The sequence below is a fragment of the Pseudopodoces humilis genome, chromosome 21 (assembly GCF_049639895.1).
Source record: "Pseudopodoces humilis isolate 2021_Gansu_Grassland_sample_001 chromosome 21, ASM4963989v1, whole genome shotgun sequence".
Classification (NCBI taxonomy): Eukaryota; Metazoa; Chordata; class Aves; order Passeriformes; family Paridae; genus Pseudopodoces; species Pseudopodoces humilis.
Window position 1 is genome coordinate 163,738 of NC_142220.1, and position 22,219 is coordinate 185,956.

Below are 22,219 nucleotides of genomic sequence, written 5' to 3' on the forward strand. Positions count from 1 at the left end.
TCAGAAAACTATGCCCTCCTCAGGCTAACGTGGTGCCAAGGGACAAAAGGCAAGTATACTTGACTGGGACGCGGAGAACAGAGATGGATAAGAAGAATCCTTGCAGCTGCTTCTTAACAGTACAGTCAAAGAACTGAGATAATGAGGATTTTAATTGTCATCAGCAGCTACTTCGAAGGGGCAGAGCTGGCGGGTCTTTTTCATCAGACTCTAAAACGCCTGGTTTTTCTGTGCTGGTTCAAATGATACTTCAGTCAAGGGTGAGAGCCACGAAGCTCCACCTCTGTGTGCCTGTCTTTCTGGATAAGCCTGGGGCCGGCCGCGGGGTCAAGCCGCGCTGCTCGCTCGGCCTCTCGGGCCGCCCCGCTCCCGGACCCCGCCCCGGCCACAGTCCAGCCGAAACATGGAGCAGCATCTCGACTTCCGCGGACGGCGGGCCCTGGTGACTGGGGCCGGCAAAGGTGACGGCGGGCGGGGGCCGGGCCGGGGGTCGGGCCGGGGCGAGTCTGACGCCATGGCCCCGCAGGGATCGGTCGCGCCGTGGCCGTGGCGCTGAGCAGGGCCGGGGCCCGCGTGACCGCGCTGAGCCGAACGGCGGCGGACCTGGAGTGCCTGACACGGGAGGTGCGGGACCCCCTCCTCCTGCCGCCCTACCCCGCCCCAGTAACCCCGCAGCGGGGCCCCGGGCTCCCTGCGGCTCCCTCCCACTGCTGCCCTCGCCGCAGTGCCCGGGCATCGAGACCCTCTGCGTGGAGCTGGCGGACTGGGAGGCTGTGGAGGCAGCGGTGGGAGCTGCGGGGCCGTTCGAGCTGCTGGTTAACAACGCGGCCGTGGCGGAGCTGCAGCCCTTCCTGGAGGTGACGCGCTCGGCCCTGCAGCGGTGAGTACCCGGCCCCGGCCCCGGCCCCGGCCCCCGCCGCTCCCGCACGGCGCCGCAGCTCCACTGGGAGCTCTGGGGCCGAGGATGCCCGCCAAATAATCTCAAAGCTGTGAACGTCAAAAACGGCGGCAGAGCTTTCCAGAAAAGGGTGTTATTAGAGGAGAAGCAGCTGCAAAGAACACAGACAGAAACTGGTATACAAACACCAGATAGGCTGACATGCACACTTTTAGCAATGCCAGTATTGGTCGATTGTTACTGCTATGTCCTTTTTCTTCACTGTCTTTTCATTCTTTACATCATCACCTTTCATGCCTTAAACAGCAAAATGAACCAAAGCACTGGCTCTTACATCACTTTCTAAGTAGTCAGAACCTGCAGAACATTCTGCAGTTTCACTTCCAGAATGGTGGGGTGCCCCTGCCATCCCACTGGCATGGGAGGATGAGCTTTGCTGCTCATCAACCTCAGAGCTCCCAGTCTAGTTCCAGCTTGGTTAAACTGAAAGGCAGTTGTCACTAAGACATTTCAGAAATAGAGACTACAAAGCCAGGTAAGGAAGTAAAAAATGGTCATGGTGGGAAATTAAATTTGCTAACTACAATAACATGACATCTTCTTTCTCTGAAAAGCTCCATAGCTTTGTTGTGAGTACGCTTTAGGATACAGGCTATCTTGAGTCCACGTCCTTCTGAGAATATGGGTCATGCTGTGTCCCTATGTTAAAAATGGGTGTTGAGAATCTGCAATAAAGGTTTGTGACTAGAACATAAACTGTATGGATTCTACTGAGATCATTCTGCAGAACTGGCAGGTGGAAGCCAGACGAAGGAAGCATGTTTTGGCAAATAGAAGAAGTGCTGCCTCTCCCCACCTTACAGCAGCTTTGCATTATAGATCTGTGTAAAGTGTTTGCTTGACCTAAGACTCATCTACCCTGGCTGAGACCCAGAGCTCTATTTAATCTTTGACAGAGGAATTCCATTAGGCTGCGTAAGAGCAGAGTCCTGTGAAAAATGTAAGTGGTGCATGCCTTCACCTCCCCACACACTGCCAATGGACGGTTCTGGTTCATTGCTGAGATCCCACCTGACCATCCTGGCTCACCTGACAACTTGGCATTTCTGTCCATGCCCTAGAATATCACCAGTGTTTCCAAGAGACCAGCACCACTCGTCCTCTGCTGGCTCCCAAAACAGCTCCCTGGGCTGGGCTACAACCACTCCGTAACTTAAATTTGATTTATTTGTAGGTCTCTTGATGTGAATTTTGGAGCTGTGCTTCATGTTTCCCAGGTGAGGAAGAATTGTCACTGCAGCTGCCTCCATGAATAGTAGTGACTAAATTGTGGTACCTAGCAGGGGTATGTGTCCACTGTGGGGGCAGAAAGGACTGCAGTCCAAAGTCAATCAGATAAACTACATGTACAACCCCTTCACACTCTTGCTTTGACTCTTGTAAGCAGGAGGCAGTAAGGACTTCCTTCCTCCAGATGTTTTTGTTCTTTGGTCTACCATAACAGCCCAGCAAGATTCCTATGGAGTGAAATAATGATTTCTCTTGTTAGGATTCTGGCCTTCCTCTTTTTTTTTTTTTTCTCTCCTCCCCCCTCCCAGATAGTTGCTCGGCAGATGATTGCACAGGGGGTGCCAGGGGCTATTGTGAATGTCTCCAGCCAGGCATCGAAGCGTGCGCTGAGGGATCACGCTGTTTATTGTAAGTGTGTGCAGCTTCAGCAGTGCCCTTCTCGGTTTTGACCAGCTGGAGACCCATAGTCACCAAGCTGCTGGCTGCCAGTTTTGGGCAGCAAAATACCCATGTGTTCCACAACAGGTGCTATGCAGCTAAGTACTTCCTCTTCTCCCCTTCTCTTAAAGGTTCCACAAAAAGTGCTTTGGATATGCTGAGCAAAGTAATGGCAATGGAACTGGGACCCCACAAGGTAGGAGTCTGTGAGAGAAAAGTGTGAAAGCTGAACCTGAGCACAACCACAGCAGCTGGGTTTAGATTGTTTTTTGCTCCTGGTCCCAGATTAGGGTGAACACTGTGAACCCCACTGTGGTTATGACTGACATGGGGAGAATTAACTGGAGTGACCCTCAGAAATCTGCTGCCATGATTAATCGGATTCCCCTGGGAAAGTTTGCAGGTCAGTGATGTAGGTATGTCTCCAGTGTTTCCTCCAAGCCTTCCTTCTCACTGACATCATAGCCAGAAGTTGCTGACTTTTGGGCAAAGCGACAGCTCTGTTGAATGCCTTTTGGCTGAACTGCTGCAGTATTTGATCAGGACAGGGTGAGACAACCCTCCTCTTTTTCTACAGCCTTCTCATCTTGGGACAAGTGAAATGAACTCTGTTGTTCATAAACCTGACTGGGTGTTTGCTGTGACCTAAGCACCATTTGATCACAAGGACACTTTGATGTCCAGCTCTCAGCCACACTGTCCCAGACACTTCATCAAGCACAGTTTGAAGACAGAAACTCTTTCCAGCTCTCATTACCTGTACAGGTCAAAGGCAGACCTTTTTAGGTGCTTGTTTTTCTGGTACAAGTTGAGGTGGGCATCAGATGTTCTCTGTGTTTGATTGCAGAGGTGGATGATGTGGTGAACAGCATTCTCTTCCTGCTGAGTGACAAGAGTGCTATGACAACTGGCAGCTCACTGATGATTGACGGGGGCTTCCTTGTCTCCTAAGATGACACCTGCATTTCACACCTGTCCTCAATTTTCATATGAATACCGCCTAGATGTAAATTGGATAGAAAACAATGACAGACTTCCTGCTGGAGGGGCAGCAGGGCTGAAGACTGTATTAGAAGTGAGGCAGAAAAATCAGCTTTGCAAGGCTGCTATATAATAAAGCTCACATACACCTTCATGGAGAATGTTTATTGCACCAAATAAGGTTTTATCTTGTCACTCTACATGATGATTAGAAACTGGACCTTTCTTCCAATCCTGTTCCCCCCCCCACAACCCTTCAGAAGCTCTCCCTGTTCCATCCAAATCCACAGTCTGTCTGCATTTCCAGTGGGAAGGGAAAGAAGTTAGCAGACTCCTCATTGCTTCTTTTGTTGTCTTTAGTAGGATAAAAAAAAAAAAATAGAGGCAACAACCCCAGCCCTGCTCTGCAGAGACTGGATTCTGGGGGGAGGCCCTGCTAAAGACTAATGGGGGGGAGCAGCACCATGCTGTCCTAGGGTGTGCACACACAAAAAGGCAAATGCATTGATTGCACAGAGCTGTTTCACTCACAGAGTTTGGCTAGTACCCAATAAAGCACCTAATGATTGATTTTTTCAGCTTCTCATTTACTTTGACCCCTTCCAGGGCTGGTTATGATTTTTTTAACAGTCTCAGGAACATTTTGCTAGAGCACCAGTTTGTTAACTGTTAGCCACAGCAGGCTGGGCAAGGAGGCCCTACCACCCTCCCAGGTATTCTTGTCTTTCAGCACCACTGAAATCAGCTCCCTCCCCACTCCCACCAGGATGTTCACCTGCAGGTTGAAAATAGGCGTTTCCAGAACAGGATGGATGTCTCAGCCCTTTCCACTCCGAGTTCAGGAGAGCCAAAACAGCTTGTTGCCCGAAGGAGCTACCTTGCCTTCCCCACTGTACATCCCCTGGGGGCTGTATAGTCCCCAGCTGGTCTCCTGTCCCCACTGCCCCTTCACATCAACACTGACGTTAAATCAAAGAGACATTTAAAAAACACTGACTTCGTACATGATGAAGGGCCCTACACATCCCAGCCCCCTTCAGAAACACCCAGCTTAATATGCAATCTGTCAGAGGGATGACAGCATGCTGAGCCAACACCTAGGCCACAGCCCTCAAAACATGGTACACTTTTTGCCAGGCTTCTTCACAGGTGGTGGGCAGAGCACAGCCCGGATGGCTTCATCAAACACCGTCTTCAAGCCCCGCTGTGTCAGGGCAGAGCATTCGAGGTACTTTACCGACCCTGGGGAAAGAGAGCTCCAGCTCAACCACTCCAGTACCACCACCATGCACTGTCCCTCACCCACTCACAAAGTTCAGTGCCACTGGTATCTGCCTACTCATGAGACTCACCAATCTCCCGAGCCATGGCCAAGCCTTGGGGATAGGTGATGGGGGCCAGTTTCTTATCACGTAACCTTTCAATGGTGTCCTTATCATCCCTCAAGTCCAGCTTGGTGCCCACCAGGATAATAGGTGTATTTGGGCAATGGTGTCGGACTTCAGGGTACCACTGAAACAGAGAGGCATGATAAGAAAAGTAGTTATATGAATGGCCATAACCATGAGGATGAATTGCTACTATTGAGAATGAAGAGGTTCATGATGGCAACACCCGAACAGGATACTGCTTCCTACAGTTCTAATGTTCTCTGCAAAAAGAGACTGGTGTAGATGTAATAATAAAGGCACCAAGACACAGAATCCTGACAGACACTGCTAGCCAACTCTGCACCCAATGTTTCCCTTAACTGTATTTTAGCTTCTAAGAGATCCCTTATCTTAAAACACAGATTCAGAAAGGCAGTAACTTAGCCAAAGAAGTCATAAATAAAAAGCAGGCCCCACTTAAAATCTGCAGACTGTGACTTTCCCTCACCAAAACATTACTCCTTGAAGTTTTGGGCTTGTAGGTGTGGTGCTGGGTGGGGCAGGGAGCATCACTGTTTCTTTCCCCTCTACTGTTTCACCCAGGAGGAGAATACTTTACCTTAGCTCTGACATTCTCAAAGGAGGCTGGACTCACAAGGGAGAAGCAGATCAAGAAAACATCCTGTGCAGAAACAAGAGGGTCAGCTGTGCAGAAAGATACAGCTAGAGTGAAGGGAGGCTGCAGAGGGAGCCTGAGAAAGGACAATCTCCCACAAGCAAGGACTGCTGTGGCTTGAAGAAATTCTTCCCCATTAAGGGTGTTAAACTAATTCAGAGAGGGAAGGAATGGACCTTGAGTGCATGATTACATCATCTTTCGCAATGCTGGGCTCTGCATGTTAAGCGCCTGAGGCCTCAAACATCTGAACAGCGCTAAGGGCTTCACCACCAGCACAGCTGCTTAGGAACTGCTACACCCAGAAACACTCCTAGGGCAGCCCCAATGGGGATCTGTCCTGCTGAGAGACAATGAGAATATGGAACTGACTATGCTGCACAGCAGCCCTACAGCATTCCTTTTACTTAAACCTCCCTGAGGCACCCACCCATAACTCTTCAAAGACCATTACAAAGAAGAGACTAGAACAGGACAATCTCTTAGGAGAAAATCAGTTGTGATACTTAAGCAACCAGAATTATGGGTGTAGCTCCAGGAACTCAGACTTTCCTCAAGGGAAAGAAGCATGCCTGTCCTTGGGAGCCTCCCATTCTCTGAGAGGGAGCAGTCACAAGCCAGTCCAAGCCCAGCACTCACCGTCTGTGGATAGGAAAGAGGACGCAGTCGGTCATAGTCTTCTTGCCCTGCTGTATCCCAGAGGCCCAGGTTCACTGGCTTTCCATCTACCATCACATTGGCAGAATAATTATCAAACCTGCCAATGAGGAGTTCCCATCAGTGACAATTTTGTAGTGACCTTCACATCTCTATATGGAATTCAAAGGGGCAGTGAATCAGGAACAGATACTGCAGCACAGTTACAGTGGGGACAATCTGCCTTCCTCACACACACAGCCACAGCATCATCCTTACCTGCCAAGTTCGCAGTCTGATTTGCCACAGCCACCTCCTCTCATACAAACCCAACTTTTACACACACATGCATACAGATCAAAAAGCAACTGAAGCCCACGACCATTACTTACACAGTGGGAATGTATTCTCCAGGAAAGGCATTTGTGGTGTAACTGATAAGCAAGCAGGTTTTCCCAACAGCTCTGCAGAGGGTAAGAGCAACAAGCATAAAGAAGGGTACGGGATGGAGCACTAAGGCAGTAAAACTCACCCTTCCCCCACCGAAAACACATGGTTAGGTAAAAAGTTACCATGTGAGAAAACAAACCTGTTGCAGGCTGGAATTCCCTAGTTCCAGCTCAGGGCTTTGCTCGAGGTTGGTGGGATTGGTCAGCCCAGCAGTGGCACAGCTGGCAGGGGCCAGGCCAGACCTGGCTGGCAAGAGCACAGGCACATGGACTTAACCAGTCCTGTACATTTCCTAATGGAGCTTCACTGTAAGAACAGAGGAGTACCATCAGTGTGAGCCACCTCCTTATAATGGAGAAAGTTGTGAACTGCAGCCAGCCTTCCAGAGAAAGATTGCCAGTGCCAGGGAAAGCTGGCTGTGAGGTGCCTGGGTGAAGGTGAATAGCTAGCAGAAATGGGTATGCAGTGGTATCCCCCACCCAATTCTGCAACCAGACTGACATAAGAGAGATGTCAGAAGAGAGGAAGAGTTGACAGTCCCCTGCACACACCAGGATGACAGAAAGCACAGAGACAATTCACCAGTATTACAACTTTTCCTCTGGATTAGGTCCCTTTGTTCTGAGAAGTGAGGTTTTGTCACGAACCACTACACTGGTCCAACTTTGCTCCTGAGAGGAATGACAGGTTTGTCTTTACAAACAAGCTGTGGGTCTGCTGATAAGATGAAACTATCACTGAGAGATAACAGAAACAATGAGATGAATTCCATTGAAAGATGAAAGAGGCACTGAGGAAGCACCACGAATTCTACAAATTAAGAATTAAGTAGGGATTATGCGCTGGGGGGGTGGTTTCGGGTATCCGGCGTTCCGGGAAGTCTGTACCTCTCAAGTACCTCACCCAATGGGGAAAGAGAAAAGGGACAAGCAGCCAGGAAATTAGGGTAAAAAGGAGGCTGTGCCCTCCAAAAATTTGAGACCCCAGGGGAATGCCCCATGACCTCTCCCTTTATTCAAATAAAGTAAAAGGACTCCTCTGTCTCCTTTTTGGACATAAACCTCTGGTGTTTGTGGATTAATTTTCCTGATACTCCTGAACTGTGACTTCACTTTCCCACCAAACAGGGAAGCTTGCAATTTACAAAAAACTGTGTATCTATATGTTTCCAATTTCTTTTAGTCTGCACTGTTGGTTTGGTCTTAAGGCAAAACACAAGACAGCAAACCTTCAGCTGAATTCCATTTTCAACATCCTCAGCTCCCAGTCATTCCTCTCCCCTCTGCAATAAGGCTGTGCTTTCTCCTACTCCCTTCTTGAGGAAGGCCTCACCGCAAATGTGTATTTGAGGGGGTGGCATGCACGAGAAAGGAGAAGTCTAGTCCCTGCCTAAGACCAGTTCACATTTAGGTCTGAGTACCTCAGCTCTGTTCTTGCCGAGGTGATCAGAAAAGTAAACTGAATTGTGAGGAAAAATATGTAGGATGAGCTAGGAAAGTTACAAAGAAGCATAAATCTAGTGCATGCGTGCATCTTGCAGGCAAATGTCTTCCCAAAAAAAGGCATTTAGGAAGAGCCTAAAGAAGAAAACAAAAAGGGTGACAAGGAGCACATGGTGAAATCATAAAGAGCAACCCATTTCACCTCGGAACAATCAACAAAACGACATATGAGACCTGCGAACATCGAGATTTTTGGAAGAACTCTATCAGGAATAAAGCAGGTACAATGAAAAACGGCAAAATGCCGGCACCTAAATAAAACAACAAGGAGGCAAACGTAAAACCCAAGAGAAGCCTGCGTTTGCTACCCAGGCAGCACCCAAGTTCACGAACTATGAAAGGAGCGGGGCAGGGTCCTGCAAGGCCGCGGCGAGGCCCCGATCTCCCCCCGCTCCCGCTGCCGCCGCCCCCGGCCCCGCTCCACCCGAGCCAGGCTCCCGTGGCTCCAGGCCGGACCGAGCCTCGCCGCCCGGCGCGGGGCCTCCCGCCGGCGGAGCAGCTCTCCCGGGGCGCAGGCCCGGGCCAGCCCTCCCTCCTTCCCTCGGCGCCGCCGGGCCCGTTCGGTGCGGGGCTGCGGGGCCGGAGCGGCCCCTCCCGCACTCACCCGTCGCCCACCACCACACACTTGATCGCCTGCATCTGCCCGCGATGGCGGCGCCGCGACTGCGCCGCACTGACCGCCCGCGGGGCGGGGCGGGGCGGGGCCGGGCCGGGCCCCGGGGCCAGGCCCGCGTCTCCCGCCGCTCTCCAGGGGCCAGATGCGGCTCCGCCGCGGGCGCTGGGGCAGAGAAGCGGCGAGTGCTGCTCGGGGCCGTTTACCGCATTGGGGCCCACCGGCTCAAGGACAAAGCTTTGAAAGCTGCACAGTTCGCTGTCATCTGCCCAGAGCTGCTGAAGAACAAAGATGGAGTAGCAAAAATCCTTCTGCAAGACGGCTTTTGGCTTCCCCCCGGTCCCCAAGTTAGCCTGCCAGGTGTCCACAGTAGTGGCCCTGCCTGAAAAGAACAGGCTTTGCTTTTCCCTTACCTGCAGGTCTGCAGTGCTGCCCAGCAGCCAAAAAATAGCTATTGCCACAGGTTCTCTTCCTTATGACTAGGGAACACCTTCCCAGCTTCTTTGCTTTTATCTTAGTCCAGAACCAAAACTATCCCCATGTTGTCCACCTGTAACAGCCTTTTAGCTCCAGAACAGGCTGATAGGGTCTTCAGGAGAGTAACACAGCAGAAGGCCCCACCCTCCACATCAGCCAAAGTGTCCAGTGTCAATGACAAAATGCAAAAGTTCTTTATTAAGCAGAGCAAAACCCAATATAAAAAATCATGACCACAAAGCAACCGGTCCACACAGAAACTTTCATTTTCCAGGTGTCTCTTAAAATATGTACTCTAAGATACATTCCCACCCCAGACTCGCATAAGAACTCCCTCAAGGCTCAATACAGCTGGCCTGACAACAGCTCCTGCTCCCTCCAATTCAGACTCTTGTAGCCTTTCCCTTTCTCCAGGTCATGCAAGGATTTGTGCTGTCAAGAGAGGAACTTCCTTCTCCCCTCTGTGCTCTGAGAAGCAACTTCCCAGTGTCACACCAGAAGCATCGCTCCTCTCCAGGTTAAGGCCACAGTACTCAGTTCTAGGAATGTGAGAAGCCAGGAGAACAGTTTTGCCATTTGCCATAGTGAAACTAAATCCTGTAGCAGTACTGCCCACAACATCTTCACCTAAGGGCTGCAGTTCACAGTGAAGAAGCACAGATGTTGACAGCCAATCACCCACTCACCCTTACCTTGCCACTCATTGTTGTACACGTAGAACCACTGCCAAAGCCCAGCTGTCCCACAAGGACATGGACAGCACTTTACCCGAAGCCTCTTGGCACAGCTGCTTCTATGTATGCTGAATGTGTATCTACTGCCCACCAATACAGCCAGAGCCACAGCAGGGAGGGTAACCAAGCCAGAGAGGGCTCCGTCAGACTCTGCTTCTGTCTGTAAACACTGGGTGAAAAAGCACAGGTGGATAATATCTGGTGTTTCAAGCAGTTTCAGGATCCCATTAGCAAGGCAAATTGCTCCAGCCCACAGGAAAATGTAAACACTCCTGTCACTTTTTCTCACTTTTCTCTGTGAACAGTCCTGGTAACCAAACAAATGCTGCAGCAGGACCCTGCCTGGGAACATACAAGCTCCCCCCAGTAACCAATAACCCCCTGAAGAAACAGGCTGTGGCAGTGCAGGGGAGGGGACTCCAAGGGACCATCAAGGACTCAGAGCCACAAGCCTGGATGGTTGTTTCCTCCTCTCCCTTACGCTGTCAGGAGGAAGACTTCTGAACAGCAAGAGTATCTCTCTTTGTGAGCCCTAGCGTCACCACACTCTGACAAAACTGTCCCATTTAAGAAGAAGGAGTTGTATCTGAGTAGCTCACCCTTTCCCTGACAGCAGGTATTTGGATCCTTTAAGCCACACTCTCACATCCTGGAACTGTGGGTTCCCAAGCAAGATCCCTGCACATATGACATGATGGCACTCTGCAAGAAACTTGCTCGCTGGGTTTCCTCTTCCCTCACCCTGGAGATCTCAGCCTCCTTCATTCTCAGCTTCTCCAGCAGCAGTGAGATCTCACCCTCCTTGTCCAGCAGTGCTTCACGGTGATTACTGGATAGGGCTGTGAAAAAGCAGCATTAGTAAAGAAAATCAAGGTATCACTAGAATAAATAAGAACAGGCCAAAGGCAATGGAAGTGGTATGGTCAATAGGCACACAAAAGGAGCTGCATGAGACAACATGAGAGGTTTTGCACAGACAGCATGCACACTTCATGGGACTGGAAATCCAAACACTTTGCTTGCTGTACAGCTTTCGGTGGTCATCTGTGTCTTGGTCTCTATAAAATGAAGACACTAAATACACATGGATGAAGAGTACAACTCATAGGTGTACACACAGGCAAGAAACACTTGCTGTCGCTACCTGCAAGCACAGCTCAGTTCCAGGCCCAGTGCAGGGTAACTCAGCAATACCATTTCAGAAGCATGAAAGGACCCATCACCTCTCAGCTGTCTTTCCAGAGCTGCAATCTTCTCTCTCAGCCCATCCTGGGCTGCACGTTCAGCCTCCAGGTGCCCAATCTGCTCCTGTAATTCCACTTTCACCTTATTTAGCTCTGTCACTTTCTCCTCCTCTTTACTGTCCAGGTCCTGACACACAAAGACAAATCCATGAACAACCAAAAAACTTCAGCAACTTGTTCTGGCCCTGTGGTAACTATCTCTACTCCAGTCCTAACTACCTGCTGAAGTTCATCCAGCCTCCTCCTGAGTCCATCAGCATATAGGGTCAGCTGTTTGGCTTTGGCTTGGGCCTCAGCAACCATTTCTTTTTGTTTAAGGCAGCAGTTCTGAGCTTCATCCCTTGACTCAGTCATCAGACGCAGCTTCTCTTCCAGGTGTTCTACTCGTTGCTGCTGTAAGGCACAAAGGAAAATGAAAATTCAAGTCCCACTTCATTCCTGTGAAGAGATTATCCCCTCTTTGTTCCTAATACAGTGAACCCTTTATTGAATCAACTGGCACTGACAAGCAGAGGACACAGCCCAGCTCCTTGCACTCAGGAGTGACTTCAAGCTGCTTCCTCTTGCCAGGGGGGACCTTGACAGAGACTGAAACACTCAGCTGAGAAACACAGGTCCTTGGCAGATGCACTGATGTCACTGCCAGTGTTCGCAACCAATGCTCTACCTTCACTTCCTCCATACCTCAAATGGCTCTGCAGCACCACTGCATGCAGCTAAGCAACTGCTGGGTCCCACACATCAGATTTCTATGTCTGTAACTCAGTGAAGCATTTTCTTTTGTGATGTTACAAATAAGTAAATATTCTAATAATTTTTGCGTATTTTCCTCATCCCTTGTTCTCTTTCACAGGATATTAACTTAATTGCCATTTTCACAGATTCAATACAACTGTGATTTTATTTATCTAGCAGCAGTAGCCACCTGAAGAAATTTCTCAGAGTTCAGAGAAACAGGAGCACTCCATGAAAGTTGCCATTGAAAAGAAGGATCAGCATCTGGCTGTTGGCTTCAGATGTTGGCAACTTAAACTAAATCTGCCATGGCCATACCCTCATCAGTTCTGTTACTACTGAAGACAATTCAAATTAGACTTTTCAGGGCTCCTTTGTCAGAAATCACACCATTTCTGGGTCAATGAAACCCAGACAGGAGTTACTTAGCAGCTCCCCAAGACTAAAACACAGACTAGGCAGCCAAACCACTTCCTTCCCACAGGGGCAGGCCCACAGGCAGGTCTTGTCCTTACCTCCTCCAAGCGTGCTTGACTCCGGACTTTTACTAACTCCTCCTCTGCCTGTCCTCGCTCAGTTAGTGCAGCTGCTTTGACCTGGCTCAGCTCCTGCCACAGAAACATGGAAAATTATTCCAGACAGAGAAGCTGCATTGCTGCAACACTGACCAGGAAACAGTAGCAGCTTCCAGTCACAGGCTCCAATATGTCACAGCTCTCCTTCTCACTCAGGGGCAGCAAAAGCAAACAAAGATGACAAACCTTTCCTCACTTCAAGACTGCTATCTTCAATAATAATCCAATGTGAATTTCAGTTATATGAGGACAAGTATTGGTTAAAGCTTTCCAAAACAAGGGAATACGAAAGAGCAGTGCTGGATGTAGCTGGGGAAATAGATATGGATAAACATGCTACACTACTTGTGACAACATGAGAAACCCGTGAAGTCAAATCTTAGTAAGACTCTAACCATGTTCAATGGAATCCTTATTTTTGTCCAATCTGAATTTACAAGCTTCTCCTTGGAATCTTCTTCCTTATTCCAAAGAATTAAAATAATTTTAGCTGGTATATTGCTGTTTTCTGTTCCTTCTTACAGCACATAACAGCCTTTACAAAGGTCTGCAGTGGGAGACTCCATAACGCTTTCCTGGAAGCCTTCTCTGTGCACAGCTATATGAGTGTTCAAACGCACCTAGAGCACTTTCTCTCACCTCCTCCAGAGATATCCTGATGGCCTCCAGCCTCTGGATCCTGTTGTGCATGGAACGTTCACTGGCCTCCATGTGCTGTGTCATACGATCCACCTGCAAAGCAGCAGAAACCATTCAAGCAAGTGACAGAAAACCATTCCCATCTCCAGGCACAGCAAGCAGCAAGGCTACTCATCACAACAGTGAAGCATCCTCTCACTGACCCGCCTACCAGCAAAGAAATTTCCTACCTCTCTCTGAATTCCACTAAGAAACCGTAATGCAGAGAGAATCTGTCCTCTAGAAACTGGGAATTTTTAGACAGAGATCCTTCCCAGGCCACAAGGAAGGTAAGCTCCAAGCTCTCATTGTCAAGTGGTACAAAACACAACAGATTCATTTTCCAGCTGTAATCTTGGTAAAATCTTTCTGGCCTGTGTCTTTTCTTAAAAGATTCCAATATCTTCAGAGAAATCTATTAGAATAATTTTATTTTGGAGAGATTTCAAACCTCAGGAAACACTACAAAGACAATTGTTTGTAGTCTGTTGGCCTGTCCACACGCAGACACAACCCCTTTGAAACGTAACAGAGAAGGAACTAGCATGCTGAGCCCCAATAAAGGACTGTTTGTGTATAAGCAATTAAAACATTAAAATGTATTTATTTCAGAAGCAGGAAAATATTCCTTATTTGTAATTACCTCTGTGCACAGACCAACAAAAAGGCCAGCATCTCTTGTAGCATCACATACCACTCTGGCTCATACTCTCGAAACCTAGGAAATCTTACTAGCTGGTAGAAAGTCTTGTGATCTGTTCAATCAGGCTTTGCTTGAAGAAATGGCCCATTATTCCCACAATAAATCTGAGCCCACTAACTTTTTTAAGAACACATGACAGCAAACAATGACCTCCAGTGGTGATGTCTGACAGGACCAAAGAATGACTAACCAGGATGCTGCAGAAACCTCATCCGTACCTCTTTTACCCGAAGGGATTCCATGTCCTCAAGGCTTTGTTTAAATCTTCTCTTCTCCATTTCCAGACGTTCTGCAGATTAAAAGCAGGCATATCACAATTCTGGCATTCCTGCCACACAGCTGTATCCATCCTTTTTCACTCTCTGCCAACCCTTTCTCCTTGGCTGCGTGTGCTGTTGATTCAGGAACAATGATCCCAACCACAAGCTGTTTCTACTCCTCCACTCACCTTCAGCCTCCACAGCCCGCAGCTTCAGCTCTGCTGTTGTGTTGGTCAAGTCTTGTTTCACCTGGAACAGCTGATCCTGCTGAACTTTGCACTTCCTCTCCAACTCATCCACCTACATAAGGAAAATACCACCACAAAGGCTTTTCCTATTAGCAGAGAAAGTTTGCTGTACAGGACAATGAAGAGACACCCAACCAAGGATCAAAATAGAGACCATACGTATGGAGCAGACGTTATACGTGTTCAAGTGCCACTTCTCAGACTTGGACTTGGTTTCCTGGTTTCCTGTTTACCTGGTTTCTCAGCAGCAGATTTTTCTCACTGGCAGCAGACAAGTCATGCAAAAGCTTGCCTTCCCGATCAGCACCTTCCTGCAAACAGAACCAAAATTAAAAACCTGTACTCCCCCTAGTTCTTGCACTACCAACCTATGCCAACCAACATCATACTTGGCTAAGTCAAATGTACACCGTAAACACAAGGGCTCCTCTCCACACCAGGCAGCTATCTAATTCACACAAGATTTTTTGTCATGGTGGCTTTAACCCGGCCGTGGTAAAAATCATGCTTCCCTATTGCATCCAGTATCCCCCAAATGTACACAAACCATGACCTATATGACTTATGACCTATAGCCCTGCTCTCAAACATAACTAGGACTTATCCAGCTCACCTGCTTTTGTTGCTGGAGCTCCCTGAAGTGGCAGTCAGCAACAGAGTTTTGTTCCTGTTTCATGGCATGCAGAAGCTCTCCCAAGCTGTGCACCCGCTGCTCAGACAGAGCCAGGGCAGCTTCAGTCATCTGCAGCCTATAAAGAAAAGAGTCTTTTTAAAGAAAAGAGCCTTTTCCAAGGCAGACACTGCAGCAAGCTCTCTATGCCACCTGGTACAAGGTGCTAATGTCCATCTTGCAGTAGATGAAATCAGACTACCTAAATGAAGCATTTTTTGCTTCCACGGAAAGGACACCACTGACTTCTGTATGCAGCAGCATCTGCAGTGACTTGGGACTTCTCAGGGCCCAGTGCTCTGGTGCCCATTGCATTTGCTCTGCACTGTCTTCCATGAGCCATTTTCCCTGCCCAGACTCCTCCAGGATTTGCCTGCTCCCACAGAAAACAGCTGGCTATTTTATGTCACTGCAAAGCTGTTTGAAATTAAAGAGACAGGATTTTAAACATGGGTAGCAGAAGCAATTTGCTTGTTCTGTCCAAGACAGACATGTCCACATCACTGCACGGCATAATGACACTGCCTTTACCTGGCAAAACTAAACTAGGCAGGCTCAGCTGTGTTTGAAGTCAAACCACAGCCATGTGCATATGGCTCTGCATAACCTAGCACTTCTTTTGAGCACCTCTTCCTCACTGTTCCCAAGCCAGGCTCCTCCATACCTGCAGCAGTTTCTGGAGAACGCAGTCAGCTGCTAGGGGAAGAAGGCAGAGATTCCTGCAAGGCTGTAAACCATGCAAGGAACATGCCCCCATCCCATCTGCACAATCCTTTTTCTTTCTTCCCACCCTCTGTAGTTCACTTGCTCTTACACCAATGCACTGTAATTTTACTTAAAAGCAGTCTAAGTATCTAGTATGGCAAACTCAAAGATTTGATCTGACTGTAACTTTGGATATTACTGCAGAACTAACCAAAATAATAATCCAGCTACCCTACAAGATTATCCCCCTTCTTAGAAGCTCTGCTCGGCACTTCTTAAACAGCGCAAACAGTGGGAAGACAAAGATTTTCTTCCTCCATACTTGGTTTTCAGTGAATTCATAATGGAGTACTGCTCATCCAATGCTTCTTGCAGCTGGCTGACTCGTGCCGCAGACATTCTGCATATTTGGGAAGGGGAAAAAAGGAAATAAAAAAAAGGTGGGTAATTTCTGCCAGGAAATGGAGAGTGCTCAATTCTCCCATCAAAGAGCAGAAAACATTTAGAAATCTAACTCACTTCTCACTCCTGGCTCTTTCTGCTTTCTGCTTGTCTACAGTATCCACAAAATCCATGAACTGTGAGCAAGGCAAAATTCAGTGAGAAAACGAACTGCATCAGTGACAAACCTTTACATTTTTCATCCTTATCTTCCCAACAACAGCTGAAGACGTGTCAAGCCACTCTACTGGAAACAAACTGGAAGTTTGATTGGTTTATCAGCATGTCTGAATAAGGTCATCAGCTATAGGGACTCTGCATCCTAAGGTGTCAGATGGAAACCCTAAAAGGTCAGATCTCTAGGTTTACACCACTTGGAAAATATCAAACTGATTGCAAAATAAATGAAACCACAAATAACTAAAGCTCCTCCAGAACCCAGAGTGAATATGTTCAGCAGGGATGTGTCCATACTCATACTGTTACTTGATTCCTAGGCAACCTAGCTCAGAGGACAGACCCAATGTACTAAATGATGCTGTGTGCCTGGCCACAAAAATGCACATGCAGCTTCAGGTGCACAATAATACTGCCACTGAGTGATCTGAGGGGACCTCAAGGGAAAGCAAAGGATCCCAGTCACCCCATTTGAACTGCCAACATCTGCTGACCTGTTTGTTCTTCTCATCTTTCAGACTCAAAACCTCCTTGCTGAGGATGTCCACTTGGTTCTGCGCCTCACTCAGGATAGCCTCACGGTCTTGGTTGTGATCCAAGGCTTGTTCTGATGCAGAGAGAGCAGGACAACATGCACAAGTTTCTAAAGCAAGAGAATAACAAGCACTGCTGGAAGAGACAGCACTCAGGATGACCACTGGCTATCAGAAGCACCAGGACAGTTGCCCTTCTCAGGCTGGCCCATGTAGAGAGAGTCCCACCTTACATCACAAGGTGGGATGGGATCAAAGAGAGCAGTGTCTAGGGGTAATCAACATGCCAGCCTAAGGAAAACTGTTTGACTCTGCTGTGGGCAGGACAGGATGGGCTGCGTAAGCCACATAAAAACTTGGCTCATCAAACTATGAGCAAAAGTATCAAGTTCTCCCACATTCACATGGCACAGCAATCTCTAATAACACAATCCAAATTATTTTTTTGCTTTTGCTGGTGAAAATGACACTTTCTACTTGACTAGCTCTCACTAAAGGACAAGAAGCGGTGACATAGGGCATTGTGGAAATGCTATTGAGAAAGGGAGGGAAAGAGGGTTAGCTCTCTTTCTAGAGAGCAGCAGGTGCCCTATATCCCCCAAGTGCTGAGCTGGGAAAGGAGTTAAGTGATTCATTACTGTACACACATTATACTTACCCACAGCTTTCAGGATGTCGCCAGGAACATTGTTCCCTGCCAGCTCAAGCTTCTTCAGGGTCTTGTTGCTTTGCAAGCAGTTCAGCAAAGCTCGGCCACCCAGAAGCCCAATGTTATTCCATCGCAAATCTACACAGAAAGCAAACTTTCACCATGGTAGTCATGCATCTGCTGAAAACTGCAGGGCTCAAGAGAACCCATGCTCTTTATGTATCTGCAAGCACAGTTAACTAATCCCAGATAGCCTTAGCACAAACACAGGTGGCTACTCTGGCCCCTTTCAAGATGAATGAGAGGAAGAGAAAGTGACAAAGCAGGAAAGGCAAGGATAAATCTTTAGTAAACTGCAGGATGTCATGACAGAAGTCTACCTCTCACATTTGGCTCTCACAAGCTTTCCTTCCACAGACAGAACCTGTGGATAAGAAAGAATTGGCAACAAAAGCCACATTCTCCTGAAGGAAATTCCAGCAAAATTCCACAGAACGCGGACAAAGCGAGTGCGAATTAAAGTATCAAGAGTCTGTCACGAGGCATGCCAACTGCAACCACAAACAGGAATGAAAACACTTCCTCCTCCACTAAAGACTGTTCTGCTCAAAAAACACAATTCTTCATCTGCAGGTTTGGTTCCAGAGATTCCCATTTCAGTTCCCACTCTCCAAAGGCCATGGGGTTGTGACCTCTCCCTGCACAAAGCCAGCAAAGCAATCCAGACTGACAAAAATTGGGAATGACACCGACCAGCTGGAAGAAACTGAGGCAAGAAACCTGAAGATACATGTATGTTTGCATGCCTATATGCATATGTGGACAAAGAACCCTTACCCAGCTCCTGAAGGCTGGTATTTTGTGTCAGTGCCATGGCCAGCTCTCCAGCCCCTTGATGGTTAATCTGGTTATTGCGCAGATCCAGACGCTGAAGAAAGTTGTTTGCTCTCAGTCCTTGGCAGAAAAAGGAGAAGCCCTCCTCCCACATGCCGAGGCTGTTCCATTCTAAGGTTAGGCTAGGGAAATCAGACAGGATTGGTGTTTGTGGAGTAAATGGACAGCGGCATGAACTTGAATGATCCACAAATCATGGCATACACAGTCAAACACCCAGCTCTGTGAGTGGGCTCGGTTTTAGAGAACAGGACACTGCCAGGGCCCAGCATCCTCCAAAAGAGCACCTCCAGTTTTCATGCTTTTGCCTGTCCCACCCCTTACAAGAAATTGCACTGATTAGCATTCCTCCTACCCCAACGAAAAACACCCTCAACCCTTTTCAAATGTCATGCTGCATCCAGCAAGAATAGCACAAAGAGAGGCAGATATAGTTTTTTACCTCCTAATGGATTTGTTCTGCCTAAGAAGTTTTCCCAAAGCCTCAGCTCCCATGGTCCGCAGGTTATTTCCCTGAAACAGAAGCCCCAGGTGATCAGTAGGCTAAGCCTGTCCCAGTCCACCTTGACCACAAACACCACCAGATGCATCCCAGCTGTAATGCCAATTGCAGTCAGGCAAAGATGGTCCAATCAACATTTGCTTGATTGCCCTCCACAAAAAGAAAAACCTAGGAGGAACAGTGGATCCATATGCACCACTGCTCTTATGAGGGCACCATGACTGAGAGCTTGCAAAAATCACAAAATAGCACAGAACAAGCATGGGCCACAATGGGACAGAAAACAGCAATTTTAAATAACTGTAACTATTTTAACACACTTCATTAAGAAGGGCTTTGTTAACACTAGCACAAATGAGAAAGAAAGTTATGATGCAGTTTGTGACTGTGATGCTGTTTGTGATGGTAAATTCAAGGGAATAGCTGTGTGCCAGAGGAATGCAGACAGAAAGTCACTCTCAGTAGAAAGACAATCACATCTGAAGGCATATGCTTAGTTCAAAGCCCAGGCTAGTCAAAAGACAGAAACACAAGCAGAACAGCTAGTAACTCATTGATCAATAGAGGAATCCCCCAAAAAGCCTACATATGCCTCATCTGCCCGAGCAGCAATTGACAAAAGGCAAATAGCAATAACTTATCAAAATAGGGTAACTGAATAAAAATGGATAATCTGCACAGTAACTTCAGAAAATTGTGACATGGTATTAGCAAGTCAAGGAATGAGTCACATGAGAACAAAAACCTTACAGAAGTATGCATCTTGTTGAACAATCCTGCACCAGGACTGTCCCGTCTATTTCTGATTAAGCCTGTGCTCCTTTTTCCTTCTCCACCACAGAACACTCTTAATTCTATTCAAACAGACTCACCTTCAGATCCAAAGTTTTGATTGTGGTGTTGGAGCAAAGACCATGCAACAAAACTCTTACACCTGAGCAGAAAAAAAGAGCTGTTTATTTCATCTGCAAAACCCTCTGCCTAAACCGGCAGCATATCATCCTGGCGATAAACAAATTACTTGGTAAACTGCTACCGCTGTTGGAAAGCGCGACCCTGAGCTTTCATGGCAGGAGACTGCTTATACATTCTCAAAAATGTGTCCGGACAGAGACATGTCGGCTTACACATCTACCTGACAGCCCTGAGAAAAGCCCACGTTTGGCCAGGCTCTGCGGACAGGGATGTACTGCCCTCACTTAGTGCCGGCCACCTCAGCCAGCGAATTGTCCCGTCAGTCCGCGGCCAACGAAAGCAGAGCTGCCCCCGCCGCCGCAGGAGGGCCCGAGGGGTGCGCGACCACCCGCACGGTCACGGACTGGGCGCCTTCACCGGCGTCCAGTACGAGCGACCTCCCGGCCCAGCGCCGCGCCTCGCCCGCCGCGGGAGGGAGAGCGGGCCCGCCGGGACAGCCTGAGGGGCTCGCGCGCACCTTCCTCGCTCAAGCCGCAGTCGCCGAGCGCCAGCGCGGCGAAGGGCGCAGCACCGGGCAGCAGCCGGCCCAGCGCGCTGCACGTCTGCAGCGACAGGCTCTGCGCCGCCAGGTCCAGGCGACCCCGCAGCCCGTCGGGCTCCCGCAGGCGCCGCAGCACGGCCTCCTGCGGGGCCGCGCCCGCCGCCGCGCAAAGCCGCGCGTACTCCTGCCCGAACCGCTCCATGGCCGCGTTCTGCCCCGGAACTTCTCCTTGACGTGCGCGTTTCCCGCCGGAAGCGCTCCCTGACGCGCGTTCCCGCCGCCGCGCGCCCCCGGGGGGCGGGCCCCGGCACGCGCGACATGGAGGAGCGGGGCGGCCGCGCCGACGGCTTCAGGAAGGTGCGGCTGCTCCGAGCGCGGGGCACTACCCCGAGCGGCGGGTGCGGCCCCGGCCCCGCTTATCCGTTCCTCTCTCCGCGCAGGAAACCGTGGATCGGCTTCTCCGCCTCCATTTCCGAGACGGAAGGACCCGAGGTACCGAGGCGGCGGGAGCGGCGGGCGGGTCCGGGCGGGTCGAGTTCCCCCGTCCCCTAAGCGCCGTGTCGTTGCAGTTAACGCCGACGCGCAGCTGCTGCTGGCCGAGTTGCTGAAGGTCTTTGTCCGAGGTGAGCGCGCGGGGCCATCCCGGCCCCAGCCGTAGAGCGATGGGCTCCCGCCTCCTCCCCGAGCACCTGGGCCAACCTTCGACTCCTCCTGTCCTGCCTCGGCTCTGCTGCCTCCTGCGCACTTGGAGTCCTGGCCCAGCTGCCCCGACTCATCCGGGGCGCTGGGTCACCCCCTCCTCCCAGGACACCAGCCCGGCGCCCCGGACGAGACTAACAGGTGACAGCTCCCAGCCCCCTCTCCCTGACCTGCCCTTTCTTTCACTTGGGCTGTAGAAGCGGCGGCACGGGCAGCTCGGCAGGCTCAGGCAGAGGACCTGAAGAAGGTGGACACTGAGCAGCTGGAGAAAGTGTTGCCACAGCTGGTATGTAACTGTGGGCCTGAACTGCATGGGTGCAGGGTGAGGATATGAGCTGAAACAGCCTAATCCTCACCTTTTGGGAGCTGTTTTGGGATCCCAGCCTCTGTCCTGACTTGCTTGCTGCTCTTTCCTTACAGCTTCTGGATTTCTAGAGGCTTCCTGAAGCACAGGTCACCTGTCAGCAGACAGTCCTGACCTGACTCATGTCTCTGCCTCAGAGACACTCTACGAGAAAGTCTCAGCTTTTTCTCTCTCTGCCATTTTGCTTCTGTTTCCTCTCACCTTTACCAAGCACAACAGAGCCCAAAGCAATGATGCTGTCGATAATATTTTTGAGAAGAGGCTGCCACAGGCTTATATTTTGTTTAGCTGAGTGCATAGCTGGTTTCCATCTTGCTGCCTCACTCCTGTAACAGAGGCCTGTATTTCACAACATGGTAAGATGCTGTTGCTTTCTCAGATGTGTGAAATGTGAGAAAGAGGTGCTGCTTCACAGAGGTGCAGGGGAAGAAGATTTAATGACTGGAAATATCATCCAACCTTCAGGCTCTCATTGCCTCAAGCAGGCAGCTGTAACAGCAACTCCAGGTGCAGCTCCAAGCCTTTCCAATGAATAGGTCATTAACAGGAGCTTAGGCACAGGCTCTTGCCAAGAGCAGGTAACTGGTCTTTATTTTATAAATAAACAGTGTCTGTCTCTCA

At 49.3% G+C, this 22,219-nt stretch overlaps 4 protein-coding genes across 8 annotated transcripts; 2 read left to right on the forward strand and 2 right to left on the reverse strand.

Annotated features, from left to right (window-relative positions):
- Nucleotides 1-298: 298 nt before the first annotated feature.
- On the forward strand, nt 299-3,761 carry DCXR (dicarbonyl and L-xylulose reductase). 2 transcript variants are annotated; one of them, XM_088065272.1, is made up of 8 exons: nt 299-461; nt 527-624; nt 726-880; nt 2,133-2,175; nt 2,497-2,596; nt 2,758-2,822; nt 2,912-3,042; nt 3,474-3,761. In XM_088065272.1, exons 1-7 carry the CDS (start codon nt 404-406, stop codon nt 3,035-3,037), a joined length of 645 nt encoding a protein of 214 aa, XP_087921398.1. In that variant the 5' UTR covers nt 299-403; the 3' UTR covers nt 3,038-3,042; nt 3,474-3,761. The 2 variants fall into 2 exon arrangements, with proteins under 2 accessions (XP_087921398.1, XP_005530686.1); XM_005530629.3 differs by having other exon boundaries at nt 303-461; nt 2,912-3,029.
- Nucleotides 3,752-8,921, reverse strand: RAC3 (Rac family small GTPase 3). The gene is made up of 6 exons (XM_005530628.2): nt 8,846-8,921; nt 6,682-6,753; nt 6,293-6,410; nt 5,597-5,659; nt 4,960-5,119; nt 3,752-4,849 (listed from the first exon to the last, which is right to left on the reverse strand). The coding sequence occupies exons 1-6, from the start codon at nt 8,878-8,880 to the stop codon at nt 4,719-4,721; spliced, it is 579 nt and encodes a 192-aa protein (XP_005530685.1). The 5' UTR covers nt 8,881-8,921; the 3' UTR covers nt 3,752-4,718.
- On the reverse strand, nt 6,914-20,752 carry LRRC45 (leucine rich repeat containing 45). 4 transcript variants are annotated; one of them, XR_015774308.1, is made up of 18 exons: nt 20,512-20,752; nt 19,952-20,013; nt 19,020-19,090; nt 18,521-18,699; nt 17,693-17,821; nt 16,996-17,108; nt 16,403-16,461; nt 16,206-16,283; nt 15,122-15,257; nt 14,742-14,819; nt 14,449-14,560; nt 14,219-14,289; nt 13,259-13,351; nt 12,560-12,652; nt 11,529-11,702; nt 11,289-11,436; nt 10,024-10,904; nt 6,914-7,045 (listed from the first exon to the last, which is right to left on the reverse strand). XR_015774308.1 is itself a non-coding variant. In XM_088065270.1 (18 exons), exons 1-17 carry the CDS (start codon nt 20,735-20,737, stop codon nt 10,708-10,710), a joined length of 2,019 nt encoding a protein of 672 aa, XP_087921396.1. In that variant the 5' UTR covers nt 20,738-20,752; the 3' UTR covers nt 9,503-10,234; nt 10,665-10,707. The 4 variants fall into 4 exon arrangements, 2 of the variants coding, with proteins under 2 accessions (XP_087921396.1, XP_087921395.1); XR_015774307.1 differs by lacking the exon at nt 6,914-7,045 and adding an exon at nt 9,503-9,870; XM_088065270.1 differs by lacking the exon at nt 6,914-7,045 and having other exon boundaries at nt 9,503-10,234; nt 10,665-10,904.
- Nucleotides 20,753-20,801: 49 nt separating this feature from the next.
- On the forward strand, nt 20,802-22,219 carry CENPX (centromere protein X). The gene is made up of 5 exons (XM_005530693.3): nt 20,802-20,892; nt 20,976-21,027; nt 21,105-21,158; nt 21,432-21,520; nt 21,655-22,219. Exons 1-5 carry the CDS (start codon nt 20,854-20,856, stop codon nt 21,667-21,669), a joined length of 249 nt encoding a protein of 82 aa, XP_005530750.1. The 5' UTR covers nt 20,802-20,853; the 3' UTR covers nt 21,670-22,219.

Coding starts and splice junctions, on each gene's coding strand:
- DCXR (XM_005530629.3), top strand. CDS start 404: ATGGAGCAGCATCTCGACTTCCGCGGACGGCGGGCCCTGGTGACTGGG. Junction 881..2,132: donor ACGCGCTCGGCCCTGCAGCG/GTGAGTACCCGG, acceptor ATTTATTTGTAG/GTCTCTTGATGTGAATTTTG. Junction 2,823..2,911: donor TGGAACTGGGACCCCACAAG/GTAGGAGTCTGT, acceptor TCCTGGTCCCAG/ATTAGGGTGAACACTGTGAA.
- RAC3 (XM_005530628.2), bottom strand. CDS start 8,880: ATGCAGGCGATCAAGTGTGTGGTGGTGGGCGACGG. Junction 5,660..6,292: donor CTCTTTCCTATCCACAGACG/GTGAGTGCTGGG, acceptor GTTTCTGCACAG/GATGTTTTCTTGATCTGCTT. Junction 4,850..4,959: donor GGCCATGGCTCGGGAGATTG/GTGAGTCTCATG, acceptor CTCTTTCCCCAG/GGTCGGTAAAGTACCTCGAA.
- LRRC45 (XM_088065270.1), bottom strand. CDS start 20,737: ATGGAGCGGTTCGGGCAGGAGTACGCGCGGCTTTGCGCGGCGGCGGGC. Junction 17,822..18,520: donor TACCAGCCTTCAGGAGCTGG/GTAAGGGTTCTT, acceptor CTTTCTGTGTAG/ATTTGCGATGGAATAACATT. Junction 16,284..16,402: donor GAAAGAGCCAGGAGTGAGAA/GTGAGTTAGATT, acceptor CCAAATATGCAG/AATGTCTGCGGCACGAGTCA.
- CENPX (XM_005530693.3), top strand. CDS start 20,854: ATGGAGGAGCGGGGCGGCCGCGCCGACGGCTTCAGGAAG. Junction 21,028..21,104: donor CCGAGACGGAAGGACCCGAG/GTACCGAGGCGG, acceptor GTGTCGTTGCAG/TTAACGCCGACGCGCAGCTG. Junction 21,159..21,431: donor GCTGAAGGTCTTTGTCCGAG/GTGAGCGCGCGG, acceptor CTTGGGCTGTAG/AAGCGGCGGCACGGGCAGCT.